The following is a 21810-nucleotide window of genomic DNA, read 5'->3' on the forward strand; positions in this document are numbered from 1 at the left end:
CAGATCCAATGGTACTTGAGGTGTCAGTGGCAGATAGGGATGCTGTTCGGAGCTTTTGGTAGGCTCCTATAGGTGAATAACAGCAGAGGCCTCTAGGATTTTGGAGCAAGGTCCTGCCATCTTCTGTAGATAGTTGCTCTCCTTTTGAGAGACAGCTCTTGGACTGTTACTCGGCTTTGGTGGAAACTGAACATTTGACTATGGGTCATCAAGTCACCATGAATGTGACCTGAACTACCTATCATGAACTGGGTGCTTTCTGACCAATCTAGCCATAAAGTGGGTCATGCACAGCAGCATTCCATCATCAAATAAAAGTGGCATATATGTGACTGGGCTCAAGCAGTTCCCGAAGGTACAAGTAAGTTACATGAGGAAGTAGCTCAAAGGCCCATGGGTCTCCACTCCTGCCACCCTGCCTTCTCTCCTCCAGCCTGCACTGATGGCCTCACGGGAAGTTCTCTATAATCAGTTGATAGAGGAAGAGAAGAGTAGGGCCTGGTTTACAGATGATTCTGCACGATATGCAGGCACCACCCGAAAGTGTACAGCTGCAGCACTATAGCCCCTTTCTAGGACATCCCTGAAAGACGATGGTGAAGGGAAATCTTCCCAGTGGGTAGAAGTTTGAGCAGTGCACCTCGTTGTGCACGTTACTTGGAAGGAGAAATGGCCAGATGTGCAATTATATACTGATTCACGGGCTGTAGCCAATGGTTTGGCTGGGTGGTCAGGGAGGAAGCATGATTGAAAAATTGGTGACAAAGAAGTTTGGGGAAGAGGTATGTGGATGGGCCTCTCTGAGTGGTGAAAAACTGTGAAGATATTTGTATTCCATGTGAGCGCTCACCAATGGGTGACCTCAGCAGAGGAGGAGTGGATCACTAGTGGATCACTAGGGGGAATAGTGAGTGATGCCATTCTCATTTTCATACCTTGATTTCTGGACCCATTAATCCTGGCTGGGGAAGAAACGGCTCTGTATGTTGAATGCTGATTTAGAGCATATACATCCTCCTGGAGGACACTGCTCCAGTCATGCAAGATATTGTCACCAACTTGGCACTGTAGGTTTCTTCCAAAGGCCATTCCAGCATTCTATCATGCCAACTGTTTCAAGATGATGGGGAACATGGTAAGACCAATGAATTCGATAAGCATGGACCCATCATTGCACTGCATTTGTAGTGAAGTGAGTTCCTTGATCAGAAGTAATGCTTTGTGGATTACCATGATGGGTGGATAAGACACTCTATTCTGTAAGTTTACAGATGGTGCTTTGGCAGATGCATTGTATCCAGAGTAAGTGTTTATTATGGTAAGAACAAAATGCTGCTCTTTCCATGAGGAATGTGGTTCAGTATAATCAACCTGCTACTAGATGTCTGGCTGATCACCCTGAGGAATGGTGCCATACTGAGGCTCAGTGTTGGTCTCTGTTGGCAAGTTGAACACTCAGCAGTGGCTGTAGCCAGGTTGGCCTTGGTTAGTGGAAGTCCATGTTGCTGAGCCCGTGCATAACCTCTGTCCTTGCCACTATAGCTACTTTCTTCATGAGCCAATTAAGCAATAACAGGAGTAGCTGAGGAGAGGCTAACTAGTATTCACAAAAAGGGTCATCGTATCCACCTGATGATTAAAATCCTTCCCTGTCAATGTCACCTTGTAGCGAGCACTGACATGGGCACAAATATTTTCTTACTCTTTTTCCATTCAGAGAGTTCTTTCCAGATACTTCAGCCCCAGCTCTCCTAGTTACTAATTTTGTAAACATTTTTCTTCCAAACCCTTGTCTACCCAGTAAAACCACTGGCCACAGCTCATGAAATGATATAGACTTGTACCTCTGGCCTTCCAAGCAAAATGAACAAGTAGGTGCACTGCTTGAAGTTCTGCCTACCTGGAGCACGTTGCCTCATCACTGACCTTCAGAGATGTTCCAGAAAGATGTTGTAGTGATTCAGCTGTCCACTTTCAGGTGATGCCTGCATGCCATGCTGAACTACCTGTAAACCAGGCCCAAGTTTTCTCTTCCTTAGTCACCTGATCATAGGAAACTCTCTGTGAGGCCATAGTAGGCTGGAAGAGAGAAGGTAATGTATCCGGAGTGGGGACAATGGGCATTTGGGTCACTTCTTCATGTAGGTCCAGGCAACGTAATATCATCAATGTAATGAGCAGTGTGATGCCTTAGAGAAGGGAAAGGTGATCAAAGTACCTATGGATTACATTATGACACAAGTTTGGAAAATTGATAGACTCCTGAAGTAGGAGAGTGAAAGGGCTGGTACTGGCTTTCCCAGCTTAAAGCAAACTGATTCCAGTGGTATTTACTAACATGTATCAAAAAAAGTATTTGCCAGGTCAATAGCTGCATACCAGTTATCAGAGGATGTCTTAATTTTGCTCAAACAATGAAATCATATCTGGAACAATGGCTTTAGATGGAGTTGCCACCTGGTTAAGATTGTGATAATTCACTGTCATTCTCCAGATCCATTTGTTTTCTTCATGTGCCAAATAGGTGAGCTGAGTGAGGATCCCTGCATCTTTCAATTCCTGATGGTGAAAATAATCACTGCAATCCTTCCAGGAATGTGGTATTGCTTTTGGTTTCCATTTTCCTAGGTAGAGGAAGTTCTAGGGACTTCTGGTTGGTCTTTCCTACCATAATAGCTGCCACTATATAGCTTGGGGAAGCAATCTGGGAATCCTACCAGTTGCTGAGTACATTTATTTACATTATGCATTCTGGAACAGGGGAAATAAACACAAGATGATTTTGAAACCCTACTGGGCTCACTGGGAGACAGACCTGAGCTAAACCTCTATTGATCACCTGACTTCCATAAGACTTTACTCTGACTGGTGGATCACCGTGGTATTTGAGGTCACTCAGAATTACTGTCAATTTAGATCCAGTTACAGTAACTTCATTCACTGTGGTAAAACATCAGACTTTGGGAAAGTCTGGAAGAAAGATTCACAGTATACATTTTTGGGAATTTAGCAGGGCAATTCTTTAAGGGGAACTGGATGCCTCTTCAACGGGTTCTAGGTCTGCAAACTGTCTCAAATCCGGGAATAGATTGAGGGGTCATGACTCAATGTTTGGGTGATTCAAGTTAGACTTCTGTTCACTCACTCTAGAACTCTCCTATTGTCTATACAGACCAGCTGAGAATTTGGTAGACCGGTCATCCATTCCTCTTGTAGGGACACTGTGACCAGTGCCATAAGGAGATAAGAATCAGATTATTCTGATTATTGCTTTAACTCCACTGTCCATTATGATAACTATGAACATTTTGTCTATGGTAGCTAAGTGCTACAATTTGGCCCTTGTTAACCTAGGATTCAATTATCCTCATTGCATTGAAGGATTCTGGTTCAGTTCGCATTGTAATTCCTGACTTACAGAGAAGAAAAACCACAGAGTTCTTCAAGGATGCTGGGGATCCCCTTAAAAATTTACTTCTCATAGCTGTGCTGAATGGTGATCCACTGGACCCCACTGGGGATGTGTGAGCAGTTCTGATAAGATAAATTCATTCTGACACTTGAGTCTCTCTAAGTCTTTGAATCCCTTCCTCTACAGTGTATCAAGCAGTTCTGGCACATTAACTTTGTTTAGTGTGGGCCATTTTTTATTCTGTGTTTCAGCCAAAAAACCACCAACCAAACAAACTGTTAGGCTCTTTCTAGCCCATCAAGCTACAACATTGAATTTGGAATTTCTGCTTAGTGAACTCATGTCAATAAATTGGCCTGATCCAACTTTGTATTCCATTCACCATATCCCACACTCTTAGTTTCCACTCTTACACATATTCCCCAGATTACTATCTGCATGAATTGGAAAAATCATGCAGTCATTTTGGTGTTTAGGCTACCTCTTCATGGGTTACCCTTCCAGGCCTTCTGGGGCTTGAGTCTAATTGTATGTCTAGAAGTAAAGAAGGTTGGTTGGGGCCCTGCAGTACCATGCACAGCCTCAAGGGAGACCATTACAGGTTCTTCAGGCAAAACAATACTAACCTCCACAGACAGGGCTGAAGGGCTGCTTCTACTGGCAAAGGAGACACAACAGATTTTAAGGTTCAGTCTCCCCAGCGGCATTGGGATCTGCTCTGTATGCTCCTATTCCAATGTTCACGATTCCATTCTTTCCAAGTCCAGGCCCTCACTTTAACAGAAGACACCCTGAAATGTTTGGAATTCAATTTGTGTTGTAATTTTGCCACTTACAGGATGAAAGTCTGGGTTTGGTTTTCAGCAATCTTAGTCTTGTATAAGGATTTCTTTCTCTTTTTTTTTTTTTGAGATGGAGTGTCACTTCAGTTGCCCAGGCTGGAGTGCAGTGGTGTGATCACAACCCGCTGCAGCCTCAACCTCCTGGGCTCAAGTGATCCTCTCACCTCAGCCTCCTGAGTAGCTGGTATTGTAGCACACTCCACCACAACTGGCTAATATATATATATTTTTTTGTACAGATGGAGTTTTGCCATGTTGCTCAGGCTAGTCTCAAACTCCTTGGCTCAAGCAATACACCCAACTTGGCCTTCCAAATTGCTGGAATTACAGCCATAAGCTACTGCACCCTGCCTTGGGCATTTCTTTCAAGGCAGACATCGACACTTTTGGGTCATTTATGTGGAGCTTATGTGGAATTTGAAGCCTGAGTTGAGAATTTGAAGCCCTGAGATCATCCTTTTCTATCCCCACTTTCTCTAGAGCAGTTAGGAGCAGCCAGCCAGTCATTATATTCGTTATTTTTACTAACATGTCCTAAGGTATCAAATATGTGGCACTCACACCTTGCCCTTTGTAAATATTTAATTATGAGTATCCAATGGCAATATCTTGCATATTTCTATTGCCACATTATTGCCATGACCAATGATTTCATTATCACTGGAAATAAAGTCATTAGTGCCTTTAAATCTAATCAGATGAGAGAACCAATTTCAGACAGACCAGAACCAACTTAGAAAACTCATCCTTAAGATTCTGTTCCTTTAGAACCACTCTACATACTAAAATCTGTGTTATTGAGGTTTCTTCAGAGAAACAGAACCAATAGGAAACACACACACATACACACACACACACACACAGATTGGCTTACCTGTTTGTATGGGCTGACAAATCCAAAATCTATAGGGCAACCATGGAGGCTGGAAACTCTTGGGCAAAAACATGATGCTGTAGTTCCTAGGTGGAATTCCTTCTACTTCAGTAGAAAGGAGCAACACAACTAGAGGTATAAGGAGTCCTAAGTTCCCACTTATATGGCATTAGTCAATAAAATGGGTCTAAAATTTTGGGGGGTTTCTAACAATATCTTTGTGGAGCTGTAAAGTGAAAATATGAGTTTGACAATAATATCTCATTGTATTTCTCAAGTTAAGGTGGCAGGTTTTGCTGTTAAAGGCCTTTCAATTAATTGGATGAGCCCTGTCCACATGATCAAGGATATTCTCCTTTGCTGAAAATCAAGTGACTATAGATGTTAACTATATCTACAAAATACCTCTACAGCAATACCACATTACTGCTAGATTGAATAACCTGTGTACTACAGCCTAAACAAGTTGACACATCAAGTTAACCATCACAAATGAGAATAACTTAAATAATATTGATTTAATATGACTATCCTAAAAATTATATTACATTCAGGATATTTCAAAATTGCTGCAAGAGTAGATTTTTAAATATTCACACCATACAACAATAAGTAGGTGAGGTGATGGATATGTTAATTAGCTTGATTTAATCATTCCACAATATACATATATGTCAAATACATATATAAAAATATTGCATTGCACCCCATAAATATATGCAATTATTATTTGTCATTTAAATACTTTTATGAGTGGTTTTGCTTTCTTCACTTTGCATTTAAAAAAAAAAATTAAGAAATTTTTTAAATTAAAAAAAATGCAAAGTGAGGAAAGTCCCCTTGTCCCTCCTGTTATGTGTGAACACAGAGAGAAGGAGCCATGTATAAACCAGAAAGTGAACCCTCACCAGACATGGAATTTGCCAGCACTCCATTTTTGAAAAATGCAAAGTGAGCAAAGTAAAACCACTCATATAAGAAAGTATTTTAAGCTAAAAATAAATATATAGATTGTAGAAATACTTATGAAGAAAAGACCATAGACTGTCCCACGGGCCGGGCAGCTGCTCATCTCATAGGGGACCCATTTGAGCATAAACTTCCACAAAAAAACTACAGGAAAACTAAGAAACAAAAACCTGTCTAGTGCAGATACATATGATTCTGGTGACTGTTGGCCTTATTCCTAGTAGTCTGGGTGCTTTCACTGGTTTATAATATGGAGCCCTAAGCTCTTCAAATAAGACATTGTTACCTTTTTCTTTTCTTCTTCTTCCTTTTTTTTTTTTGAGACAAGATCTTGCTTTGTCACCCAGGCTGGAGTGCAGTGGCATGATCATAGCTCACTGCAGTCTCGACCTCCCAGGCTCAAGCGATCCTTCCATCTCAGCCTCCTGAGTAGTTGGGACCACATGTGCATGCCACCATACCCAGAAACTTTTTGTATTTTTAGTAGAGACAGGTTTCACTATGTTGCCCAAGCTGGTCTCTGACTCCTGGGCTCAAGCAATCCACCCACTTTGGCCTCCCAAAGTGCTGGGATTACAGGTGTGAGCCACTACACCTGGCCATAGGCCATTGTTTCAACCAAGCATGGTAAATATGAAGACCCATATTCACTCAAATGTGTATGCCCTTAGAAGGGACACCATGATCCCACATCCCAGATGAGATCACCTTGGCCCAGGAGTTCACTGCTGGAGATTACATCACCTCAGATGACATCACTCAAGTCCAAGACCTAATCATTGGAGATGACTTCACCCTTTTATCAGGGATGATTTCATCCTAGATACTAAAACCTCTGCCCCAGCAACACTCATGGATTACCTTTCTCAAGGCACAAATTGAACACAGGACATTTATCGCTTTTCTTTCTCTGGTATTAGAGGTCCTGTTATGTTTCTGAGCTTGTTGACTGTTTAGCCTATGATCCTGGTATTCTCCTTGCTGTCTGCCAAAATGTACATCCTTACACTCCTATGCCTAAAGGAAAATCTGGTAGAGATTTGCTATTGACTGAATGTTTGTGTCCCTCCAAAATTCATATGTTGAAACCTAATCCCCAGTGTGATGGTATTTGAAGGTGGGGCCTCTTGGAGTTGAATGGGATAATGCCCTGATAAAAGAGGCTCCAGAGAGCTCCTTTGTCCCTCCTGTTATGTGTGAGCACAGCAAGAAGGAGCCATCTATGAATGAGAAAATGGCCCCACAGCAGATGCTGAATCTGCCAGCACCTTGATCTTGGATTTCCCTGCCTCAAATACTGTGAGAAATAAATTTCCATTGTTTATAACTCATCTGGTCTAAGGCATTTTTGTTACAGTAGCCCAGATGGACTAAGACAGGGTTAATACTATCTGCCATTCTAAAAATTAGAGGAGATTATTGCTTTCCCCAGGGAGCACCTGCCTTATCTCAGTTAACCCCTTGGCCCCTGGAGAGAGAACCATGCACTCCTCCATGCCTTCTCCCATTAACACTTCTCCAGCTTTCACCATGGCCTTCTGCCCTGCATCTCTAACTATAACCCCCTTTTCCCCTTAGTTACACACAACAACCACATCACTTTACATATACTTTACTAACTTATTAGTTCATACTCTCCAACAATATAACTGCTGGACCTACCACCTAAACTTGAGAAATACAATGAGATATTATTGTCAAACTCATATTTTCACTTTACAGCTCCACAAAGATATTGTTAGAAACCCCCCAAAATTTTAGACCCATTTTATTGACTAATGCCATATAAGTGGGAACTTAGGACTCCTTATACCTCTAGTTGTGTTGTTCCTTTCTACTGTCATAACACAATATTTTCTGTACTGTTGAGGGCAATGTATGCCCTACTCTTTAAAGGTCCCCACTATTATCACCTTAAAGTTCCCTTAATATGATGTCCAACCATCAGAGGACAAATCGTTCTAATTGTGCTTTTTATTTTCTATGTTTTACGAAGTTTTAACATCTGGGTCCTCACTGACCAGGGAGAGATTGTTTCTCCCTCTCGGGGTTAACTAATTCCTAGAGATAGTAAATGACTTTCCTATGAGCATGCCATGCAGACCAAGCAATCCTGAGTCCATACTCTCACCCATCTTCTCTATCTGGCTCTTACACTCCAAGACACAATATTCCGTCCTAATCATCCCAGGGCAGCTACGGTCAGTTCCTACACCCCGGAGCCTGCTGAGATAATTCAGACTAGCCAGTGCTAAACTTACTCAGCTTACCTACTCGGTCTTGCCCATTCCTTCCCACAGAAACTGCAACAAAGGCTTATGCTCCTGCTTCTCCTATGCCCCTCTTCTAGCTCCTGACCAACATGGGTGCTTCCTATGTGGCCTGCATCATGTGGGGAATATTGTTTGTAGGGAATGGTGAGTAAAAACCTCTTCCTTCATGACAAGACTTTCTGTGTCTGCGTGTCCTACCATACCTGATTAAAACCAATCTCAGGCACATTTTATTGCAAGTAGTTTTTAAGAACAAATGGGTTAAGTTTTCTACATATAAGTTCAAGCCTTTGTGAAGAGGGAAAATTTTACTTCTTCCTTTCCAATATTCTGATTTGTTTTCTCTTTTCTTTGTCATATTGCACTTACTAAGTCCTCTACCTAATGTAGAGTAGAAGTGATGAGAGCTTACCTTGTTCTTAAAACTGTTGGGAAATTTTTCTATCCTTCACCATTAAAGATAAAGCTAGTTCAGACTCTTTATAGATAAACTTTATTACATACAGGAAATCCCCTTCTATTTTAATTTTGCTGAGAGTTTTTTTTCCCCCATAATGAAATGGTGATGAATTTTTTCAAATGATTTTCTTGAGTGTATTGAGGTGAATTTATGCTTAAATTTATCATTTAGTTAACAAAGGTGGACTTCAAATATGGATTTTAAAAACTTAACATGCCTTTCTGTTGATAAATACCATTGGCTATGTTGTCTTGTTCTTGTCATATATTGCTGGATCAATATATGTACCTTTTGTTAACAATTTGTATAAACATGCTCTTGAGACATACTGGTATGTTATTTCATATGATGCCTTTGCCATGTTTGGTGTCAGGGTGGGAATGGTATTCTACAAGAAATCAGGAAGTGTTCTTTCTTCCTCCTCTTTTTGAGAGAGTTGTAAGGCTGGTGTTTTTACTTCCTTCAATTTGATGGAATTTGTGAGGAAACTCATCTAAAGTTGAAGTTGACTTTGTGTAGTCAATTTTGATTATAAAATCAATTTCTTTAACCAACAGTGCTTTCAGATTTCCTATGTTATCCTGTGTCATTTGTGTGGAGTTTAATACTTAATGCATCTTGTGGCCTGTCTTCAGTTGAAAAGCTGTACATGTAGAGATCTCACTTCTTGTAGTTTCTGCTTCTCAGGTAATCCCCTCTAGGATCTGCTTGATTTGAGTGGCTTTTGAATGCATTCTGTGAACTATTTTCTGATGAATAAGTTGTTCAGATTGAATAATTGTTATCTGTGAGGAAGTGAGGCTGGACTAGTGACTGCACCGTTATTAGAAAGTGAAACTCTTATACTATTATCAGTGAACAGAAATGAGAGGGCCCCCCTTGCCTACAACCCCTTTTTGCTCAACAGCACCAAAGAGTCTGCCCTTAAATGAGTCACTGGGAATTAGGCTGGGCAGCTCCACCACTAATTCCAAAGACTATTTATATTGGAAGCTTCCCAAGACCTCTGATAGGCATTGATATGATTTGGATATTCGTTCCACCCAAATCTCATTTTGAAATGTAATCCCTAATATTGGGGATGGGGCCTGGTGGGAGATGCTTGGATAATGGGGGTAGATCCCTTATGGCTTCAGGCTTGGTGTTGTCTTTGTGATAGTGAGTGAGTTTGTGTGATGTCTGGTTGTTTTACAATGTGTGGCAAGCCCCCCAACTCCCACTCTCCCTTCTGTTCTCATTTTCACCCTGTGAGATGCCAGATCCTCCTTTTGCCCTCTGCCATGATTGAAAGCTTCCTGAGGCCTCCCCAGAATCCAAGCAGATGCTGGCGCCATGCTTCCTGGACAGCCTGAAGAGCTGTGAGCCAATTAAACTTCTTTTCTTTATAAATTACCCAGTCTCATGTATTTCTTTCTTTCTTTCCTTTTCTTTTTTTTTGAGACAGGGTCTTACTTTGTCACCTAGGCTGGAGTAAAGTGGTGCCATCTTGGCTCACTGCAACCTCTGCTGCCAGGGTCCAAGTGATTCTCATGCCTCAGACTCCCGAGGAGCTGGAATTACAGGCATGTGCCACCATGCCTGGCTAATTTTTTGTATTTTAGTAGATATAGAGTCTCGCCAAGTTGCCCAGGCCGGTCTTGAACTCTTGGACTCAAGCAATCCACCTGCCTTGGCCTCCCAAAGTGCTGAGATTACAGATGTGAGCCACCTCATGCAGCCTCAGGTATTTCTTTATAGCAATGCAAGAACTGCCTAATACAGGCAGTTCCTAATGTTGGATCCACATACCGGTAGGAAACCTGAGACTCTGTGGTGGTCAAACAGTCTGCAGTTTCTACAGTCTCATTACAAACTTTGATCTGGCTGACACCAAGGATCTGTGACACAGTTCTGCTGAGGAGTCTGACAGCTGCTTTGCTGAAAATGTTTGTGGCTCTGGACCAGGCTCAGAATCAGCACAACCTCATTTGTCATTTGTAGTGTAAGAAGGGTCTGAGCCTCAGACTCAGGACTTGTTGCCTGAATTCCTCAGCTATGCTTTCTTCTCCCACACCTTCCCACATGCCAACCCTGGGGATATGCTTAACTCTGTTTTTGCCCCCTGTGGCTGCTGAGCAGAACTACCTCTGTACTTTGCCCTCAAGCAGCAAAGTCCCACACCCAAGCTTTTGTGGAAGATGCCAATGATGACATTAGCAGGTGAAGCCCAAAGACAGCATTTTGGCAAAGAGGTGATATTGGGATAGGATCATTTTTCTTATGAAGCGTTTGAGGGCCCCAGTGGCCATCAGGTCTCCTGATGAGTTGGAATAGAGGCAAGGAGTCACAAATTGAAGTCTTCCTCCCTCTTTAGTGAGAATCTACAGTAGATGCTTGTAAGCCCAGCTGAGGCAGGAGGATTGCTTGAATCCAGGAGGCAGAGGTTGCAATGAGCCAAGATCTCGCCACTGCATTCCAGCCTGGGTGACAGAGTGAGACTCTGTCTCAAAAAAAAAAAAAAAAGAAAAGATGAGCCTGGAATATCTTGCTGTGCCAGGAAGTAAGGAATTGCTTAAGGATTGAGGGGGACATGACAAAAGCACACAGAATCCAGTCATTAGAAGATAATTTGAGCACCAAAGTAAATAATATTATAATGGATTATAACCCATTGAACACAACTGAATTTGTGATTCCGTAATGATATAAATAAATACATGAATACATTAAAAACTTGGTGAGGAATATATAGTTATGTAGTATCAAGAATCTACCCACGTAGTATTTCTTTTTTTTTTTTTTTTGAGATGAAGTCTCGCTCTTGTCACCCAGGCTGGAGTGCAGTGGTGCTATCTTGGCTCACTGTAACCTCCGCCTCCCAGGTTCAAGCGATTCTCCTGCCTCAGCCTCCCATATTTCTTAATTACAAATGCAGGAAGAATGACATTATGGTGGAGGACACAACCAGACACTATAATCAAAAATCAAAGTAAACATCACCCATAATGGAACAGATTGAAATTTTTGTCACCAGATATGATGCAATGAGAAGTCAAAGCATCTTCTGTGATATTCCTGCCAAATCTTCATAGCCAGGATCTGATTATGAAGAAACATCAGATAATCCCAAATTGAGAGAAATTTAGAAACTCCCAACCTATGCTTTTCAAAAGTGACAAGGTCAAGGAGGTTGAGGAAAGACTGAGGAACTGTGTCAGGCTGTGGTTGACTAAGAAGACATGACAACTAGTTGCAAAATGTGATTCAGGATTCTAAACGGGATTCTGAAATGAATACCATGAATATCATTGGGACTTATTGAGGAAACACTAATGGAAATGAGGATTAGATGGCCCTAATGCATCAATGTTAATTTCCTGAATTTTAAAGTATATTTTGGTTATATAGTCAAATTGCCTTGCTTATAAGAGCTATATACTAAAATATTTCAGGTTTAGAACTTCAGGTCCAAAATTACTCTCAAATGTTCAAAATAGAGAAAATTCTCTGTTTGTACCTCCAACTTTTTATTACATTTATAGTTATTAAAATTATATAAATATAAAATATATATGCATTTGTGTATATATGTGTATATATAGATATGCATATATATAGATATGCATATATATAGATAAATGATACATATAAAACCAATAATGGACTCATATCTAATCTATGCAAGCCCTTCACAAAAGATTTGATATTGCCAAAGGACATTTGAAAAAGCACCCGGCATCATGAAGCTTCACTGAAATGCAAATTAAAACTACAATAAGATATTATTACACACACATCAAAATGGTTAAAATGAAAAAAGACAATATACTAAGGGTTGGCAAGAAAGAGAAGCAGCTGGCACTCTCAGTACAATTTTAAATTTATTAAACCATTTGGACAATTCTTTGGCAGTCATTAATAAAACTGAACACATGCACATCCAGCAATTATGCTCATAGTTATATCAACAGAAATCCTTATATTGGGATAACAATGTATTAGAGTAATAACAGCACTATTCACAATAGCCACAAACTAGAATCAACTCAAAAGTCCATAACAATACAATGAAAAGATAAATTTTGGAATTGTTATAAAATAAAACACTCTAAAGTAACCCTAACTTACGTACTGCTATTTGTGACAACATGAATGAATCTCACAAACACAAAATTAAGTGAAAATACTAGATACTTAAAAATACATAATGTGATTCCATTTATATTACATTTATATGCCTCGCAAACAGGCAAAACTAACCTATGGCATAATACTGGAGATATCTAGTTGGGGAGGAAGGTAGGAGGAGACATAAAGGGACTTCTGGGGTCCTGGCAAAATTATTTTTCTTGACCTGTGTGTAGATTACACAGATATGTTCAATTCATGATAATTCATTGAGCTATATACATTTAGGATGTTTCCAACATTCTCTTTGTATACTACACTCCAGTGAAAAGGTTTATTTAAAAACAGGCAGTTTGCATTCACAATTTCACCCAAGCTGAGGTTTGCATTACTCTGTCACTGTGGAGTGCTTCAGCCAGATGCCCTCCTGACCATCCATTTGGGCAATGAAAGGAAATCTCTGCAATGTGAGAATCACTGAACTGGGAATTAAAACCTGGATTCTTAAAAAATAAAGATTATGTATTAATGCACTGGTGACAGTTCACCTCACTTATTCACCAATTCCTTATTTCTAATAATAAAGTAGGGATTAGGCTGGTGGATCTCTGAGATCTCTTGTCTCTAATTATCTATGTTTCTTTTATTCTTTGAAAGGACCAGGCAGAAGTCTCAACAGAAAGGAAGAACAGAGACCCATTTTTCAAGAAATAAAATAATTGTTTTAAAGAAAGCCATTGAGATCATTTTATCTAAAACAAGGTAGTGCACTTCTTTTAGAGTTCAGAGCTATGTGAGCCAAGCAGTAAAATAACTTTTTCTTTGTCTCAGATAAATTATTCACCAAAACCTCGACTGACTCAAATTCTAAAGGTTACAAAACCACACCCTAATTGTAATCAACCTATGTTGCAACTGTTGAGTTGGTTAATGTGTATTTGAAAGTCACTGATTATCCTGAGTAGTGAAATATTGCCTCATAGTACATGGTAAGTAAATGTTGGTGACTCTAGTTGAACTGAATTTCTTGCTTGGAGGGAATGATGTAAGAGTTAGGAGATAGGGTTCCAGCCTCAGCCCTATCATTTTCAGCCTCTGTGTCCTTGAACAAAATACTGAATCTCCAAGGCCCAGCTTCCTTATCTCTAAAGTGGAAATAATTTTAACATAGGCAAGGGTAATTGAAAGAATCAAAAGAGTTATGATGGGTATAAAAATTCTCTGTGAATTGTCAGAATCCCTGTAAACATGTTTGATAAAACATTGTTGATATGGGGTTTGACAAAACTTAATTTTTCCTTACTGCAGTTAGAAATAACTGCACTAATCCAGTATTATTTCCAATAGCCAAGATGTAGAAACAACCTAAGTGTTCATTCACAAATAAATGGATGAAGAAATTGTGTTGTATATTTATATACACAATGAAATATTTTTTAAACTTTAAAAGGAGATACTGCCATTTGCAACGACGTGGAATGAACATGGAGGATATTATGCTAAGTGATATGAACTAGATACAGAGGAAAAAAGATTGCATGATTTCACTTATATGAAGAATCTTTAAAAAGTCAAATATGTAGAAACAGAGAGTAGAATGGTGGTTACCAAAAGTGGGAGCTGGAGGAAATGGAAAAAAGTGCGTCAAAGAGCACAAATTTGTGGTTAGATAGGATGAATAAGTCTAACGATCTAATAAACAGCAAGAGGACTATAGTTAATATACTATACTGAAAATTTGCTAAAAGAGTAGATTTTAGGTGCTTATACCACAAAAAAGAAGTTAATTATAGAATTGATGAATATGTAAATTTGTTTAACTGTAGTAATGATTCCACTGTTTATATGTCTACCAATGTTGTATACCTTAAATATATACAATGGAAATAAACAAGTAACTGTACTAGTCATTTAGAATACCACAATGACATCTTTACAGAATATGCCTGTGTACAAGCATTGCCATTAGTGATCTAGAAATGTATGCATCATTTTAGTGATATATAGAGCCTCATGAGCATTAAATGTCATCTCCTGTTCAGGTCTGCACAACTGTGTTTGTTCTGTGCCATGGGTCTGTTTAATGATTTCCCTACCTCCCATTCACCACTGAAGCACATGCCTGTTGTTCTGCCTATAATTCCCCTTCCTTGCTGTGCAATATTTCATTCCATTATTTCTGACACAGACAGACCAAAAAAGCAACAGAAACAGCTGTGTCTGGAGGTGAGTGGGAGCTGGAGAAGCCATAGTTTCTGAGATCTTACCCACTTAATTCTCTGAGAGCGGCTCTTTCCTCAGTTATACTGAGTAGGTTTCAGCTCTTCAGTGACAGAGAGGGGAGAAATCCTAGCTTTTATTTCTTCTCTTGAGAATGTACAGCCCTGTTATTTTGTGAACAATGTGGTGTAGATTCAGAGTGAGGAATGTTTTCAGGATTTATTTTATTTTGCTAAAACTGTTCTCAAGGCAGCTCTGGTGTAAGTGAGAATATACCACAGCAGGCGTCAGAAGATCTCAGTTCAAATCCCAGCCTGCCATTTATGAGCTGTGGGACACTGGACAGGTCATCTGTTCTCCTAGAGTCTCCCTTTCCCCATTTGAAAAATATGAAATAATATTCTCAGACGTCCAGTGTTTTTCAGAGGGTTTAATGGAAAAAGGTGTGTATGTTTACTTAGTTAATCGATAACCGGTTTAGCCATTTAAGATGAATGAGTTTGTTAGCTGCTTTATGTTTAGGCAGCTGTAATGTTAGTACTACATTAAAATATTTCAAAAAGATCTCCTTTTTTAGGAAAATGATCTAGTGTTTGAGAAAGCATTATAGTGTGGCAGTCTTGCGGATCCTTAGCTCAGCTAGGTCCGAGTTGTCTCATGCAGGAAGAATTAGGCACACAGACACCGGAGAGTGAGTGGAGTAGAATTTATTAAGTGAAAGGAAAACTCTCAGCAAAGAGAGAGAGGCCCTGAAAGCAGGTTGCGCATTGCCACTTCACAGTTGAATACCAGGACTTTTATAGAAAAGCTGATGAGGCTGGGATATTTATTTGCATAAGGCGTGAATTGCTGGTGTTTCCACCCCTTCCTTCACATTGCACGTGTGGGCTCTTAGTCTAAGCCACTCCATATTGATTTATTTCCCTTACTGCGCATGTGTTAAAGGTAGGAATTTTTCACTGCGGGCATATTTAGGCAAGCTCCCTGTGCAAGCTCCCTTATCTGCACAAAACATCTAGTGTAAGTACTTGGGGTTTTTGTGGATTGGGCAATGACCTGGAAGGGTTGGAGGTTCTCTGGGGACCCTTCCCTTACTGCCTACCTAATGCAAGCTGGCTAACTGCTCTCAATAGGATAAACATTATTTTATGTACCAGGGATATAATACACAGATTGCCCTCAAAGTCATATTTCCAACTGGTCATCAATCTAAAAATCCAAAATTTTGAATAATTTTTTGATGAAATAATTTATTTCATTGGTTCTCAATTTTGGCTGCACAGTAGAATGGAACCACCTGGGGTGTTTGAAAAAACCTAGGCCTGGCCGGGTACAGTGGCTCACACCTGTAATCCCAGCACTTAGGGAGACCAGCCTGGCCAACATGGTGAAACCCTGTCTCTACTAAAAATACAAAATCAGCGGGGTGTAGTTGTGCATGCCTGCAATCCCAGCTACGCCAGAAGCTGAGGCAGAATCGTTCGAATCCAGGAAGTGGAGGCTGCAGAGAGTTGAGATCTTGCCATTGCACTCCAGCCTGGGCAACAAGAGCGAAACTCCATCTCAAGAAAAAAAAAACAAAAAAAAACCTAGGCTCTGCTTCAGACTAGTTAAACCAGAATCTCCAGGGTGGGGCACCGGAAAGAGCAAGAAAAAAGAACATCTGATTTTTATCTTTTTCAGTGAGCCAATGTTCATTCAGAAGAGAGATTAAAGTGCTTCTTGCTGACTAGTCACAGAGTCGGAATCACAGGTGGATTAGTAGGGAGTGTCATAAAAGCCTTGAAGTGAAAGCCCACAGTTGTCTTACTGAGAAGAGAAGCCTTCAGTGGATCCAGCTGTGGCTCTGGTGCTCTGTCTCTCCTGTTTGTTTCTCCTTTCACTCTGGAGACAGAGCTCTGGAAGAGGGAGGCTCCCGTCTGGCCCCACTCCTCTCCCGATTATTGGAAATATCCTGCAGTTAGATGTTAAGGACATGAGCAAATCCTTAAGCAATGTAAGTATGCTTTATGCTCCTCCAGTAATGTACAAGGTGTATTTAACCTCACGATTCTTAAAGTTTTATTTCATTTTAAAGTGATAAATGATAATTGTATATATTAATGGGGTACAATATTACATTTGGATACACGTATAGATTGTGAATTGATCATATCAGGGTAATTAGCATATCCATCATCTCAAATATTTGTCATTTCTTTGTAGTGAGAACATTTAAAATCCTCTTTTATAGCTGTTTTGAAATATACAGTACATTAATATTAATTATAGTCATCTTGCTGTCCAATAGAACACCCAAGCTTATTCCTCCTATCTAACTGTAACTCTGTACCTGTTGACCAACGTATCCCCTTATTTGGCCCATCTCCACTTGCCAGCCTCTGGTACCCACCATTCTAATCTCTACTTCTATGAGTTTAACTTTTTAAGATTCCACATAGAAGTGAGATCATATATCATATTTGTCTCTCTCTGCCTGGCTTATTTAATTAATATGATGTTCTGTAGATTCATCCATGATGTCATAAATAAGAATATTTTTTCCTCTTTAAAAGGCTGAATAGCATTTCATTGTACATATATGCCACATACAAAATCCATTAATTTATTGGTGAACACTTAGGTTGTTTCCATATCTTGGCTATTGTCAATAGCACTGCAATAAACATGGAAGTACAGACATCTCTTCCACATACTGACTTAAATTCCTTTGGGTATATACTGGTAGTGGGATTGCTGGATCATCTGATGGTTCTATTTTTAGTTTTTTGAGGAACATCCATACTGTTTTCTCAAATCGCTATGCTAATTTACATACCCAAGGTTCAATTTATTCCACATCTTTGTCAACACTTGTTATCTTTTTATCTTTTTGATAATAATAATATCTATGAGTGGTGATGAAATATCTCATTGTGGTTTTAATTTGCATTTCTCTGGTGATTAAATTTGTTGAGTATTTAAAAAATATATATTGGCCATTTGTATGTCTTCTTTTGAAAAATATCTACTCAAATCTTTTGCCCATTTAATTAATTAATTTATTTATTTGTAGAGACAGGATTTTGCTCTGTTGTAGGCTGGAGTGTAGTGATGGGTTCATGGTTCACTGCAGCCTTGAGCTCCTGGGCTCAAGCCATCCTTCTACCTTAGTCCCCCAAGTAGCTGGGGCTACAGGTGTATGCCACCATGCCTGGATAATTTTTTTAATATTTTGTAGAGATGTGGTCTCATTATGTTGTCCAGGCTGGTCTCGAACTCTGGGGCTCAAGCAATCCACTCACCTTGGTCTCTCAAAGTGCTGGAATTACAGACATGAGCCATTGCACTTGATCCCTTTGCTCATTTTAAATAGAATTATTTATTTGTTATTGAGTAATTTGAGTTTCTATATATTTTGGATATTAGCCCTTTATCTTATGTCTGATTTGCAAATATTTTCTCCCAATCCATGGATTGTCTCTTGACTGTATAACTTGTTTCCTTTGCTGTGCAGAAACTTTTTGGGTGGTCAGAATCTCATTTGTCTAGTTTTGCTTTCGTGGCCTGTACTTTTAGGATCACATCCAAGAAATCATTGCCTAGACCAATGTCATGGAGTTTTCCTCCATAGTTTCTTCTAGTAGTTTTTAGTTTCAGGTCTTATGCTTAAGGCTTCAATTCATTTTGAGTTAATTCTTGTATAAGGGTGAGATTAGGATTCTCTTTTATTCTTTGCATATGAATATCCAGTTTTCCCAACACCTTTGGTTGAAGAGTGCTTTCCCCATTGTATGTTCTTGGCACCTTTGTCAAAAATCAATTGATTATAGATGTGTGGGCTTATTTCAGGGTTCTCTATGCTTTTCCTTTAATCAATGTGCCTGTTTTTATGCTAATGCTATGCAGTTTTGCTTACTATAGCTTTGTAACATATTTTGCAGTTCAGTGGTGTGATGCCTCCAGCTTTATTCTTTTTGGTTAATTTGCTTTAGTTATTTGGGGTCTTTTGTGGTTCCATACAAATTTTAAGATTGTTTTTTCTATTTCTGTGAAGAATGAGATTAAAATTTTGATAGGGATTGCATTGAATCTATATATTGCTTTGGGTAGTATGGACATTTTACCACTATTAGTTTTCCCAATCCATGAACATGGGATATCTTTGCCTTTATTTGTGTCATCTTCAATTTGTTTCATCAATGATTTGTAGTTCTCAGTATATAGATCTTTCTCTTCCTTGGTTAAATTTATTTGTAAGTATTTTATTTTTTGATGCTACTATAAATGAATGGTTCTCTTAATTTCTTTTTTAGATATTTTGTTGCTAGTGTATAAAAATGCCACTGATTTTTGCATGTTGATTTTTTATGCTTCAAGTTTACTGAATTTGTTTATCAGTTCTAGCACTTTTGTACTGAAGTCTTTAGGATTTTCTACATATAAGATTATGTCATAAGGAAACAGACAATTTCACTTCATCCTTTCCTATATGAATACATCCTTTCCTATATGAATATTCCTATATGAATATTTTCTATCTTTAGTCTAATTGCTCTGACTAGGACTTCCAGTACTCTGTTGAACAGAAATGGTCAGAGGGGGCATTCTTCTCTTATTTCTGATCTTACAGGAAAAGCTTTTAGCTTTTCACCATTAAATATGATGTTAGCTGTGGGCTTGCCACATATAACTGTTAATGTCACATAGAAACTTCTGTATTACTGGAGGCCAGTTATTAAAGGTTATATGTTATATTATAGGAACATTCCTCAACATTCCTCCTGTACTACCAGAGGCCGATTATTAAAGTATGTTATTGTAAAGCAAATACTTCCTGTGGAGTATGTTTTTCTTTTTTGTCATTGTCAGAAATAGTGGAATAAAATAATGCATTTTGCCAGAAGAGAAACATTTCAAGTGGTAAGGTAGAATCAAAATGATAAAGGCCTGCTGCTTTCTTTGCTTCACAGTCATTTGCTATATTTTTTTGCCTGAAGGAAAATGGTAATGGGAGTGTTTTGTGATTAAAGATTTTGAGAAGTCAGTCACTGTATATGCTACGTATTTTGCTTAGATTAGCCATGATCGTTAAATGTCTTAAAAAAGCAAATCATGCTGGATGTCAAAGAAATATCTATGAGTTCATCATAAACATAAATGAATTAAAGAAAGAATTAATTAGTCAGGGCCATCTGGGTGGTAACAGAATATTTATGGCCTCTGTACAAAGCTGCTGTCTGTGACCTATGAGTGTATAGCATGGAAAACATTGTTCCTCTGTGAGATGCCACACATCCTGATACTATCTCTGTTGGGTCCACTCTCTTTCTGTGGTGATTATACCAGTGGATCTCAAAGTGGGCTGGGCAGTAGAATCAGCTGGGTGATTTAAAAAGGTGTAGATTATTTAGTATTGATGACAGGACTCCTGCATCAGGATCCCTATGGGATGAGCTTTGCAGGAGATCCTGAAGCAGTGTCCCAGCAGCTGATTATTAGTCAAAATATGGACATTAGGAACTGATAAATTGCTCAGGCTCACAGGTTGACTAAGCAGGCTTCAAATTTGGACCTTCTGTTTATCAGTTGTGGGACACTGGCAGTGAATTTGAAATTCTTTAAAATACAATCTGTCTTATCTGTAAAACAGAGTAAACAAATCTAGCTCAAGGTGTTGATGTGATGATTAAGTTTAATAGCCTGCATACTACTTGCTTGGCACATTGAAGGCACTGTATATATGCAGCTAAAACAATAATCATCATCTTTGTGTAAAATCTGCAAATATTTGAAGCTGTATTTGACAGGATAATCATATCAACATTATGATGATAATATCAGTCTGAATCATGGACAATATATAGACCAAATACTGAGTTTTGCTACTATTTGAACCTCCTTTTCTATGTTTAGTTCTCAAAAGTCTATGGCCCTGTGTTCACTGTGTATTTTGGCCTGAAGCCCATTGTGGTGTTGCATGGATATGAAGCAGTGAAGGAGGCCCTGATTGATCATGGAGAGGAGTTTTCTGGAAGAGGAAGTTTTCCATTGGCTGAAAAAGTTAACAAAGGACTTGGTAAATGTGCATGTATTGTGTGTATGTGTACATGTGTATGTATTGGGCAGTGGTTATAGGGATAGGGAGGATAGAAAACAGGCTTGAAGAGCTCCTGGGACAGAACTTGACCTGTCCACGTGGCTGCCAAGTGTCAGCTCTCTTGTCCTTGTTTGGATTCTCCCTCCTAGCTTCTGTTCTCTGTTCTGCTAGGAATCCTTTTCAGCAATGGAAAGAGATGGAAGGAGATCCGGCATTTCTCCCTCATGACTCTGCGGAATTTTGGGATGGGGAAGAGGAGCATCGAGGACCGTGTTCAAGAGGAAGCCCTCTGCCTTGTGGAGGAGTTGAGAAAAACCAATGGTGGGTGACTTTTTTTTTCCTGAAAAATGTTTTCTAAAATTTATTTTATTTTTAAATTGATACATAACCTTTATACATATTTATGGGGTATGTGTAATATTTTGTTACATGCACAGAATGTATAATGATCAAGTTAGGTGTTTAGAATATGCATCACTTTGAGCATTTATCATTTCTATATGTTGAGAACATTTCAAGACCTGTGGTCTAGCTATCTTTAAATACGCAATACTCTGACATTAACAGACTGCTG

The 21810-nt window shown here is 39.2% G+C and overlaps 1 protein-coding gene across 1 annotated transcript; it reads left to right on the forward strand.

Annotated features, from left to right (window-relative positions):
* Positions 1-8459: 8459 nt before the first annotated feature.
* CYP2C18 (cytochrome P450 2C18) lies at positions 8460-21565 on the forward strand. Its single transcript, XM_054523495.2, has 4 exons — positions 8460-8514; positions 16975-17153; positions 21053-21215; positions 21408-21565. Exons 1-4 carry the CDS (start codon positions 8460-8462, stop codon positions 21563-21565), a joined length of 555 nt encoding a protein of 184 aa, XP_054379470.2.
* Positions 21566-21810: the final 245 nt, after the last annotated feature.

This window comes from Pongo abelii, chromosome 8 (assembly GCF_028885655.2).
Source record: "Pongo abelii isolate AG06213 chromosome 8, NHGRI_mPonAbe1-v2.0_pri, whole genome shotgun sequence".
NCBI lineage: Eukaryota > Metazoa > Chordata > Mammalia > Primates > Hominidae > Pongo > Pongo abelii.

What these genes read in the sequence shown, in the direction of transcription:
- CYP2C18 (XM_054523495.2), top strand. Translation starts at nt 8,460, where the DNA reads ATGGGTGCTTCCTATGTGGCCTGCATCATGTGGGGAATATTGTTTGTA. An exon ending in AATATTGTTTGTAGGGAATG is followed by an intron (nt 8,515 to 16,974) that starts GTGAGTAAAAAC and finishes CTTACTGAGAAG; the next exon opens with AGAAGCCTTCAGTGGATCCA. An exon ending in AAAAGTTAACAAAGGACTTG is followed by an intron (nt 21,216 to 21,407) that starts GTAAATGTGCAT and finishes CTGTTCTGCTAG; the next exon opens with GAATCCTTTTCAGCAATGGA.